The 12,332-nt window shown below is 39.0% G+C and overlaps 1 protein-coding gene across 2 annotated transcripts in view; it reads left to right on the top strand.

Annotated features, from left to right (window-relative positions):
* GDPD1 (glycerophosphodiester phosphodiesterase domain containing 1) overlaps positions 1 to 11,974 on the top strand; it is a 60,589-nt gene extending 48,615 nt beyond the window's left edge. Inside the window, exons 7-10 of one of the 2 annotated variants that reach the window (XM_025363361.1) lie at positions 3,401 to 3,534; positions 7,236 to 7,295; positions 9,082 to 9,102; positions 11,120 to 11,974. In XM_025363361.1, coding sequence (XP_025219146.1) covers positions 3,401 to 3,534; positions 7,236 to 7,295; positions 9,082 to 9,102; positions 11,120 to 11,198 — 294 coding nt within the window. In that variant the 3' untranslated portion in view covers positions 11,199 to 11,974. Of the gene's footprint in view, positions 1 to 3,400; positions 3,535 to 7,235; positions 7,296 to 9,081; positions 9,134 to 9,905; positions 10,779 to 11,119 lie in introns of those variants that run through there. The other variant, XM_025363359.1, reaches the window with a different exon arrangement.
* Positions 11,975 to 12,332: the final 358 nt, after the last annotated feature.

Below are 12,332 nucleotides of genomic sequence, written 5' to 3'. Positions count from 1 at the left end.
TGGGGTTTCTCAATGTTGGTCAGGCTGGTCTTGAACTCCCAGCCTCAGGTGATCCACCAGCCTCGGCCTCCCAAAGTGCTGGGATTACAGGTGTGAGCCACCACGGCCAGCCTACTTTTGCAATTCTTACAGTATGACTTATAAGAATTTTACATTAGTCCTTTAATTTCCAGATGTAAACTCAAAATAGAAACATTAAAGGAATTGGGGCACATAGTGGTAGTGGGAAAATGTGGCACTTAATGATTTTTCACTCTTTCACACTTAATGCAATGGTTCTTTCTTTTAGTGCTCTGGTTCCAAAGTTGCATAAGTATTTTTAATTTAATTTTATTTTATTTTATTTTATGTTTTGAGATGGAGCGTCGCTCTGTCACCCAGGCTGGAGTGCAGTGGCACAATCTTGGCTCACTGCAACCTCCGCCTCGTGGGTTCAAGCAATTCTCCTGTCTCGGCCTCCTGAGTAGCTGAGATTACAGACGCATGGCACCATGCCCAGCTAATTTTTGTATTTTTTAGTAGAGATGGGGTTTCTCCATGTTGGTCAGGCTGGTCTTGAACTCCTGACCTCAGATGATCCACCCGCCTCGGCCTCCCAAAGTGTTGAGATTACAGGCGTGAGCCACTGTGCCCAGCCAAGTTTTTTTTTTGAGACAGTGTCTCACTCTTGCCCACACTGGAGTGCAGTGACACGATCTCAGCTCACTGCAACCTCCACCCCCTGAGTTCAAGCAATTCTCCTGCCTCAGCCTCCAGAGTAGCTGGGATTACAGGTGCCTGCCATCATGCCCGGCTAATTTTTGTATTCTTAGTAGAGAGGGTTTCATCATGTTGGCCAGGCTGATCTCGAACTCCTGACCTCAAGTGATCCACCCTCCTCAACCTCCCAAAGTGCTGGGATTACAGGTGTGAGTCACCGCACCTGGCTGTAAGTTTTGAGGGTCAGCCCCTAACCCTGTTTTCCCTATAAGCTCTGTTATCCTTAGTGTATGAATTTTCAGAACTCAAGATTTTGCAGTGACTTGTATATTTTCTTACAGCTGAAACACCTATATATAAGTAAGCCAAAAACATTACAAAGCACCATGTAAACAAAGGGGCAAAATAAATTCTCAAACTTATTTACTCTGTTTTTTTAAAAATAAAGAAGTAGATAATTTAGAACTATTTATTTATTTATATAATTTTTAAATTTGAGACAGAGTCTCACTCTGTCACCCAGGCTGTAATGCAGTGGCTCAATCTCGGCTCACTGCAAACTCCACCTCCCGGGTTCAAGAGATTCTCCTGCCTCAGCCTCCCGAGTAGCTGGGGTTACAGGTGTATGCCACCAGGCCCGGCTAATTTTTGTGTATTTAGTAGAGGCAGGGTTTCACCATGTTGGCCAGGCTGGTCTCGAACTCATGACCTCAAGTGAATCCACCCACCTTGGCCTCCCAAAGTGCTGGGATTACAGGCGTGAGCAACTGTGCCCAGCCTAGAACTAACTATTTAAAATAAATTACTTTTATGTGATTAAAAAAATACGTTATGTTTTTATTAAAAGTTCCCTGTAAGCGTAATTTTTTTTCTCTCAGTAAATATAACAGGGCCTGGCATGGTAGCTCACGCTTGTCATTCCAGCACTTTGGGAGGCTGAAGTAGGAGAAATGCTTGAGCCCAGGAGTTCACGACCAGCCTAGGCAATATGATGAAATTCTGTCTCTACAAAAAATTTTTGAAAAATTAGCTCGGCATGGTAGTGCGTGTCTGTAGTCCCAGCTGTGTGGGAGGCTAAGGTGTGGGATCACTTGAGCCTGGGAGGTCTAGGCTACAATGAGCCATGATCCGGCCACTGTACTCTAGCCTGGGTGACAGAGCAAGACCCTGTCTAATATACACACACACACACACACACACACATACATACATATATACACATAGAAGGGCAAGGAGAGAGGGAATGGAAATTTGTTGTTTAACGGTATAGAGTTAGCCAGGCAAGGTGGCTCACGCCTATAATCCCAGCACTTTGTGAGGCTGAGGCAGGTGGATTGCTTGAGCCCAGGAGTTCGAGGCCAGCCTGGGTGACATGGTGAAACCTCATCTCTACAAAAAATACAAAAATTAGCTGGGCATGGTGGCACACGCCTGTAGTCCCATCTATTATAACTCAGGAGACTGAGGTGGGAGTATTACCTGAGCCAGGGTCGAGGATGCAGTGAGCTTTGGTTGTGCCACTGCACTCCAGCCTAGGTGACAGTGAGACCTTGTCTCAAAAAAAAAAAAAGTGGGGGGGCGGGGGCATAGAGTTGTTTTCAGTTTTGCAAAATGAACAGACTTCTGGACTTTGGTTGCACAACAGTGTGAATATACTTAAAACCACCAAACTGTACATTTAAAAATGATTGACATTCAATTTTGCTGGGTGGTGGGTGGTGGGGGTGGTGAAAAAATAAATTTTAAAAATGATTAAGATCTTAAGTTTTGGCTGGCGTGGTGGCTCACACCTGTCATCCCAGCACTTTGGGAGGTCAAGGCAGGCAGATCATTTGAGGTCAGGAGTTTGAGACCAGCCTGGCCAACATGGTGAAACCATGTCTCTACTAAAAATACAAAAAATTAGCCGGGCGTAGTGGTGTGTGCCTGTAATCTTAGCTACTTGGGGGGCTGAGGCAGAATTGCTTGAACCTGGGAGGCAGAGGTTTCAGTGAGCCGATATTGTGCCACTGCACTCCAGCCTGGGTGACAGAGTGAGACTCCATCTCAAAAAAAAAAAAAAAAATCTTAAATTTTATGTTATGTGTATTTTAGCACAATTAAAATTATATATATATGTATGTCTATCTTGTATTTTTAAACTTTTGGGATATTGAACATTTTTCCAATAGAAACTTAAAATGGTGGTTAGATTCTTGAATTAGTTTACAAAATCCTATTTGTATTTTATATTTGATTCATAACATAGCTAAAAGATGACACATTTGCAACAGTATTGATGTGTATCTATATATACTCATATATAGAGATATATAGCTACATATTTTTTAAACAGGAGTAAAGTTACTGAATATTCCATCTTTTCATCTTTTCATTTTGTTCCATTGGATTCTGACATGTTTAGTCTTTAGCTGTAGGTACCCTAACCAACAGACAGAAGTGGTATTGCAAAAGCAGAGATGGTAATAGAGAAATTTTAGTAACATTATTACACTATGAGGCTCCACGATCAATCCTGACCCATTTGTCAAGGACTAACCACTATTAAGTGTAGTGTTATTTGCAAATAAATATTCATAATCCTGGGAATGCTTGTAATAGATTTCAAAATATTGTCTTGGGAAATATTGAGAGTTGTGAAGTAATCCTCTTTATTTGAGCGGTTGTAAAAGTAACATGTAATATTGCTTGTGTCTTTTAGAATTCAGATATTCCTATACTTTTCAGTCTACAACGTGTCCTGCTCATTCTTGGCCTTTTCTTCACTGGCCTCTTGCCCTTTGTGCCCATTCGAGAACAGTTTTTTGAAATCCCAATGCCTTCTATTATACTGAAGTAAGTGGTTACCCTTTTATTTTAAAATTAATTATCAATTATAGAAAGACTAAGATAAAAGCTCACTAATATCAACATCAATGATGAAGAAGAGATTTCTGTAGTGATTTCCATGTTCTATTACCTGACCTATATTATGCATTTTTATATAAGACACATTCTCTAAAACAAATAATCAGGACCCATCTCAGATTATGATTTTCTGTGCCTGTATAGTCAGAAATCAGATAAAAGGAATTTAGTTTAATTACAGAAGGTCAATAATTCTTTTATTCTCACATCAAATAGCAGTTGCCCTCCACTTTCCCTTCTTTCTACTTCATTGACAGCTCTACCCAGCTGAAATTCCATTAAACTCCAAATTAAACAATGGTATTACTGTATTACATTTAGGAAGAAAAACTACCACCACCATAAAAGCCTCTGGAGATAGGAAAATAAAAGGGTACAGTTAGCTTATATAGGATACTGTTTTGTTTTGGTTTTTTTTTGAGATGGAGTTTCACTGTTGTGGCCTAGGCTGGAGTACAAAGGTGTGATCTCGACTCACTGCAACCTCCGCCTCCCAGGTTTAGTGATTCTCCTGCCTCAGCCTCCTGAGTAGCTGGGATTACAGGCACCCACCACGTCACCTGGCTAATTTTTGTATTTTTAGTGGAGACGGGGGCTTCACCATGTTGGTCAGACTGGTCTCGAACTCCTGACCTCAGGTGATCCACCCACCTCCTCCCAAAGTGCTGGGATTATAGGCATGACCCACCTTGCCCAGCCAGGATCCTTTTATATTTACATAATTCCTCTACCAGAAAAGCCTTGCATTTCACTTGCTAATTTACTAGAAAGATAAAAATACATAGATTGTAAAAATAAATAGGTACATAAAAACACTTAGATTGCCTGATAAATACTAAGCACTCATAAGTGATAGCTTTTATTGTTATCTTTGTTATTATAAAGAATGATAGCTTCATCTCAAAATTCTACACACTTAGAATGTGATTTCTAGCTGTAGATTCATAACTGAATTATGACAAAGGAATTTGGAATTGTTGGGGAAATCATTTAAATGTGATTTTACTTGTATGAAAACACTTTTCATATCCAACAGAACTTTAAAAAATCGAGCTGAAGAGCTTTCCTCTTTTATAGCATGTCTCAATAAAGCTAATTACTTGGGGGAAAACATCAAGCTGATCGTTAGTGTAGCAGTCATCAAACAATATTGGTAAGAAAAGCAGGCCAGGTGCAATGGCTCACACCTGTAATCCCAACACTTTGGGAGGCCGAGGTGGGCAGATCATGAGGTCAGGAGTTTGAGACCAGCCTGGCCAACATGGTGAAACCCCGTCTTTACTGAAAATATAAAAATTAGCCAGGCTTGCCTGAACCTGGGAGACGGAAGTTGCAGTGAGCCGAGATTGCGCCACTGCACTGCAGCCTGGGCGACAGAGCGAGACTCCTTCTCAAAAAAAAAAAAAAGAAAAGAAAAAAAAAAAAAAAACAATTGGCCGGGCGTGGTGGCTCATGCTTGTAATCCCAGCACTATGGGAGGTCAGGAGTTCGAGACCAGCCTGGCCAATATGGTGAAACCCCTTCTCTACTAAAAATACAAAAATTAGCCGGGCACGGTGGTGGGCACCTAGAATCCCAGTTACTCAGGAGGCTGAGGCAGGAGAGTCACTTGAACCCCAGAGGCGGAGGTTGCAATGAGTCAAGATCGCTGCACTGTAACCTGGGCGACAGAGCAAGACTGCGTCTCAAAAAAAAAAAAAGAAAAGAAAAACAATTTAGTCAGTACTCTTGTGCTCAACTTCTATTTCATGCCTGTTTTCCAATTTCAGTATCTTAGTGATGAACATGTTTATTTATTCCTAAATTATATTTATGAACAGTCTCTGTGGCTGTTTCTCAGACAAAACAATAGAAAACACTTCTTGTCTACCAAAAAAAAAAAAAAAAACACAAACCCTATTTTATTTGCTAGATTAAAATTATCCCTAAACATTTATTCCTGGCCGGGCCAGGGGCTCCTGCCTGTAATCTCAGCACTTTGGGAAGCGGAGGCAGGAGGATCACCTGAGGTCAGGAGTTCCATACCAGCCTGGCCAACATGGTGAAACTCCATCTCTAACTAAAAATACAAAATTAGCTGGGCATGGTGGCGCACATCTGTAATCCCAGCTGCTCAGGAGTCTGAGGCAGGAGAATCGCTTGAACCCGGGAGGTGGGGGTTGCAGTCAGCCAAGATTGCACCATTGCACTCCAGACTGGGCGACAGAGCAAGACTTTGCCTCTAAATAAATAAATAAAACATTTATTCCTAAAGTACTTAGCTTTCATCTGGCCTGGAGTGGACTGTTTGCTCTGTATTTATCTTCATGTGTTCCTTTTAGAAGCAAATATTGTTGAAATACAGACCTAAGAACAAACTCCATAGAATTAATATTTTCTCTAAAAACTGATTATGGATTAAGACACAAGTAGGATATCTTTTGTGTGTTTTAATACTTCTATGGAAGACAGTGGATATTTTCTAAGACAATATAGAGATTGTTTAATGAGGTAGTCAGTATTTGAGGTACTAAATCCCTAAGATTCCTGAAATTGCAACCAGGACTTTCCACTGGGGCCAGAGTTATGGAAAAAAGGACTTGTACATTATTTAGTACATTTTTTTTTTTTTTTTGAGACAGTGTTTCACTTTGTCGCCCAGGCTGGAGTGCAGTGGCACAATCTTGGTTCACTGCAACCTCTGCCTGCTGGGTTCAAGTGATTCTCCTGCCTCAGGCTCCTAAGTAACTGGGGTTACAGGCGTATGCCACCATGCCTGGCTAATTTTTATGTTTTTAGTAGAGACGGGGTTTCGCCATGTTGGCCAGGCTGGTCTGGAACTTCTGACCTCAGGTGATGCACCAGCCTCAGCCTCCCAAAGTGCTGGGATTACACACATGAGCCACCGTGCCTGGCCTACAGAATTTTTTTTTTTTTTGAGACAGAGTCTCACTCTGTCGCCCAGGCTGGAGTGCAGTGGCGTGATCTTGGCTTACTGCAAGCTCTGCCTCCCAGGTTCACTCCATTCTCCTGCCTCAGTTTCCCAAGTAGCTGGGACTACAGGCGCCCGTCACCATGCCTGGCTAATTTTTTGTATTTTTAGTAGAGACGGGGTTTCACCGTGTTAGCCAGGATAGTCTCGATCTCCTGATCTCGTGATCTGCCCATCTTAGCCTCCCAAAGTGCTGGGATTACAGGCGTGAGCTACCGTGCCCGGCCGGCCTACAGATATTTTAAAGGAAAGGAAAACACATGGTAAACAGCTTACTTTAATCTATAATACAGTTCTGTTGTATGTTTAAATCTGCCACATACTAAATTGTAGCAGACAAAGCAGGAGAAAGATTTCACCAAAAAAGAAAGGAGATATGAGCCTAGGGCACCAGGGTCTCTGGAAAGACAGTATTTGTTTATTTATTTATTTATTTATTTATTTATTTATTTTTAACTTTTGAATAGGGATGGCAAAAAGTTAGCTTGAGACCAGTGCAGACAGAACCCAACTGGCCTTTGTTTTATTTTTGTCCTTTTTACAAATATTTTTGAGAATATACAAAGTACAAGGCACTGTTTTCATTTTCGAATCTGTTTCATCACACTGATATATTTCTGTGTTTCGAATTTGTAATTCAAACTTTATTTTACCCTAGGCTAAAAGAACCACACACCATGTCCAGAAGTCAGAAGTTTCTCATCTGGCTTTCTGATCTGTAAGAATTTTAATTTCTTAATATGCAAGTTATTGCTTCAGCTATTAAATACTACCCTTAAAATTCAGTGCAAGCTTTCCACATGTAATTTATAACAAGGGCAAATTGAGTACCTGCTATGTAAAATGTGTATGAATCATTTAGAAATATCTTAATTGCTAATCACAAAACCTTAGGAAGAATCTTGAGAGATAATCTCGTCCAACTTCATGAGAAAACTGAGCCACCATATATCCAGTTAAATTATTTACTTGGGGTTGTCTAGCTAGTTAGTAGCAGAACTATAACCATTCCCTTTTGCTTACTTGCTGTTTCCACCAAGCATGGTGAAAAGACGTGTAACAACACCATATATATAAAAGTATATGTTGCCTACAGCACGTTTCTCAGAAAAATCTGCTCTGCACCAAGACTTAGCAGAAAGGAAATCTCACCTATAGAGTGGATATCAACTTTAAAGAAAATGCCTTAATTTAGACATGTTGAGTTTAATTTTAGTAAAAATCACAAAATAATTGTACTATATTTTGCTTTAAGATGGAACCTTGAATGCTTAAATATTTTAATAGTCCCAAATCGCAACTTTTTATTATTTAATGCCTTTTCTTTTCTTTTCTTTTCTTATTTATTATTATTTTTTAAATTATTATTATTATTTTTTGAGACGGAGTCTTGCTGTGTCGTCCAGGGAGTGCAGTGGTGTGATCTTGGCTCACCGCTTCCTGGGTTCAAGTGATTCTTCTGCCTCAGCTTCCCGAGTAGCTGGAACCATAGGCTCCTGCCACCATGCCTGGCTAATTTTTGTATTTTTTAGTAGAGACAAGGTTTCACCATGTTGGCCAGGTTGGTTTTGAACTCCTGGCCTCAAGTGATCTGCCCACCTCAGCCTCCCAAAGTGCTGGGATTGCAGGTGTGAGCCACCGCGCCCAGCCTTAACGCCTTTTTCAAAGAGTCCTAAACAATTAGTTTTATCTTTTCTCTGTGTCAGTGTTTATTCTTTTTTGCTTTATTCTCGATTTAAGCTCTAGTTTTTCAAGGATGCCTTTTTTTTTGTGCTCATGTAAAACCAGGATGCATTTTTTTTCTTTTTTCAACCCTATTAACTGACAAGATGCATTTTTAATTTGTGTCAAAAGCACATGATTTCTAGTTTCTGTTATTTAATCATTCTAATAGACATAACAGAATAGAAATAATGTCTTTCCAGCGCAGTGAATTCCTATCTTGCTCAAGAGATTTGTATTTTTAAAGTTCACTTATCAGTGAGTTACTTGGAACAAAAAAATGTTTTTTTCCCTAGACATAGGATAGTGTAATTAGTGGACATAATGCTTCTAACATAGCTTACAAAAGACTAATCCATTGTGTAATGAACTATGATGCTATAGAAATTGACCTGCATTTGTTGACTTATTTTAACTTGGAAAGTTAGGAACACATATTAATAGTAAGAAAGGAAAGCCAGCTCTTTCTCCTTCTTCAGCAGTGAAAATGAGGCAGCTTCTTTTCTATTGAGCTCTGTCAACAAGAATGGGTCTCCGACAGATCTGGTAGCAGTAAGGAGTAGAAAGGAGGTTCTGGTTGTCCACCAACCAGCAGCCTGCAATGAAAGGAGATCCAGCAATTAAGACATAAATTAATTCACAACAGCCATTATTACTTGAGACCATTTCTTTTATTGCTGAAGCATTGGGATTAAATTAAACTAGGAATTACTAAACTCTAAATTGACTACATTAGGACTAAGGACTAGATTCCTAAATAATTTATGCTTTTTCTTTTCTAGCTTACTAATGAGGAAAGCTTTGTTTGACCACCTAACTGCTCGAGGCATTCAAGTAAGTTTCTGGAATGATGCATTTTGGAAGCAGCATAGCTCACCAGTTTAACACAAATATAAAGGGCAAGAACTTGTAACTGACTTAGTTTGGCCCTTGACTCTGATACTGCTGCTTTACTGATCCACAAATGAGGACCTTAAGCTCTTCCTATACAGTTAGCAATAAAGCATTGGCATTTCTGGATCTAGATTCCTCTTATGTACAGAATAGCTGTTGCCAGAGGGGTGGGCCAGTGTTTGTGTTTTTTTTCTTTTTTTTTTTTTAAGATGGAGTCTCGCTGTGTCACCCAGGCTAGAGTGCAGTGGTGCAGTCTTGACTCACTGCAACCTCCACCTCCCAGGTTCAAGCGATTCTCATGCCTCAGCCTACTAAGTAGCTGGGATTATAGGCGCACACCACCACACCTGGCTAATTTTTGTATTTTTAGTAGAGACTGGGTTTTGCCATGTTGGCCAGGCAGATCTCGAACTCCTGACCTCAGATGATCCACCTGCCTTGACCTCCCAAAGTGCTGGAATTACAGGCGTGAGCCACTGCGCCCAGCCAGGAGAGTGTATATTTAATAAGCACTGTGAATTTTTTTTTTAACACCCCTCATTCCTGTAAGGAACAAAGTGAACTTTTAAAAAAGGATCTAATGATTTATTTAAATGATAGCTTTAAAAGGTTATTTCTAAATGTACCAAGATTGTAGTGGATAAATACTGTTATAAAAATAATTTTCTATTTTAACATTTCTTCTCATCCTTCTCACACTTCTAATTTTCAGGTGTATATTTGGGTATTAAACGAAGAACAAGAATACAAAAGAGCTTTTGATTTGGGAGCAACTGGGGTGATGACAGACTATCCAACAAAGCTTAAGGATTTTTTACATAACTTTTCAGCATAGAAAAAGAGGTACTTAGAAGTATTGAAGGAAAAAATGAAGACCTAAGAAAAAAAATTTCATCATCATTTCCCTAAGCCATTTCCAGAATGGTAAAAGGTTTAATCAGTTTTTATTACCTCATTTTTAAGCCTGTATGAGAATGTAGAAACTATATATTATATGTATATTTATTTTAAATAATATTGTATATTTTGTTTGTAAATTATTTAGAAAGATAATTGGTTATGAGATGTAAGTTTTAATTTCTTAATATGCATTTTAGTTTCTAGATCTTACACAGAAATCTTGATTAATAACATACACAGAAATGTACATACTACATCATCTACAGAAATCTTGATCAATAATCTAGAAACTAGGTTATCTAGGTTATTGATCAAGATTTCTGTAGATGATGTAGTGTTCTATTATAAGTAATTCTGGGATCAAAGACTGTTGGATGCATTTGGCATTGGGCTGAGTGGGGTGGCTCACACCTGTAATCCCAGCACTTTGGAAGACTGAGGCAGGCAGATCATCTGAAGTCAGGAGTTTAAGACCAGCCTGACCAACATGGCAAAACCCCATCTCTACCAAAAATACAAAAATTAGCCAGGCGTGGTGGTACACGTCTGTCATCCCAGCAGCTCTTAAGGCTGAGGCACAAGAATTGCTTGAACCTGGGAGGCAGAGGCTGTAGTGAGCCAAGATAGCACCACTGCACTCCAACCTGGGAGACAGAGTGAGACTCTGTCACCAAAAAAAAAAAAAAAAAAAAAAAAAAAATTGGCATTAGCCTTCACTGGAATACAATCAGTTAGTTAGTAAAAGAATTTTTTTTTTTTTTTTTTTGACATGGAGTCTTCCTCTGTTGCCGAGGCTGGAGTGCAGTGGCACCATCTTGGCTCACTGCAACCTCTGCCTCCCAGGTTCCAGCTATTCTCCTGCCTCTGTCTCCTGAGTAGCTGGGATTACAGGTGCCCACTACCACGCCCAGCTAATTTTTGTATTTTTAGTAGAGACAGGGTTTTGCCATGTTGGCCAGACTGGTCTCGAACTCCTGACCTCAGGTGATCCACCCACCTCGGCCTCTCAGAGTGCTGGGATTACAGGTGTGAACCACTGCGTCTGGCCAGTAAAAGAAATTTTGAAGGCCACTGCAGCTATTTGTTAGTGTCTTGTTATTTCTAGGTGCATCTTAGTTAAAGGGGAAAAATAAAATGGAAAAAGCTTGGAAATCAGTGATGTGTAGTTATCTGGCAAGTTATACATAATTAGCAGCAGTCAGGCTCAAGAAAATAAAAGTTGATTAGTTGATCAGAAATAAAATCTGTAGAGTGAATTAGATTTCTGAGTTGATGTTGTTAATGAAACATTCTATTTGAGACCTTTATTCACGTGTGTAACAATTCTACCATGTTCATTTTTTTAAGCATTAAAAATGAACTTATCAGTTATAAATTAAGACAAGATCCAAATAGTTCTATTTTTGTGTTTCCTCTAAAAAAATGTAAGATTTTCACTCTTGGCATTGACTAACTGAGCCTACATCTAGATTTTAAATACCATCTTGAATCCTAATAATTATATTAAACTGATGAAAGTGCATATGATTGTTCCTAACACTTACGAACTCCCGTAAAGATGTTCCTGATCTTTAAAATTCATTAATCTGAGTACTAAGTAGAAACAGAATTTTCCAAAGCATTAGACATCGCTTTCTCAGTTTATCTGAAGCGACTTCATGTACATCTGTTTCTAATATATTTGACTAATTTTCATGATCTCAGATTGTGAGGTAAATGTAATCTGGAATAATAAGTGTCTTTTACCTAGATTACGTCTCTCATTTGGAGTTTGGCAATGAAACAGCTATGAAGAATGACTGTACTCTCCCATCTGTCCCTAGATGACATAAATATCATTTGCTTTGTTGTTTAAACTGAAATAAATTTTCCAAGAACAAAGTAAGGGTTCTTCATTTTTTTTTTCAGTTTTAGTTCCAAATATGCTTTGTAGATTTTTTTTTTTGCAGAATTTAATGAGGTGATGCTTTAATCATATGAATAATAAATGCACCTGAGATTTCGCTCTAGTAAAAATAAAAGAAAATATGGAAACACTTTTATGGTAAGAAAGTTACTTCTTGGCATTTGAACAAATAACTTGGGTGGATAATCCATTGAATCTGTCATTTTCAATTTCACTTATTGTAACTTATGGTTATAGCTGCTAGGGATCATTTTGATCATCTTTGATGGAATTCTTTTTGTTATTTCTCCTTTCTAAATTTTGCTTTGTTATGATTCAGAGGAGATCATATTA

This window comes from Theropithecus gelada, chromosome 16 (assembly GCF_003255815.1).
Source record: "Theropithecus gelada isolate Dixy chromosome 16, Tgel_1.0, whole genome shotgun sequence".
Classification (NCBI taxonomy): Eukaryota; Metazoa; Chordata; class Mammalia; order Primates; family Cercopithecidae; genus Theropithecus; species Theropithecus gelada.
Note: the sequence above shows the minus strand (reverse complement) of the source record. Positions and strands in the feature narration are given on the sequence as shown.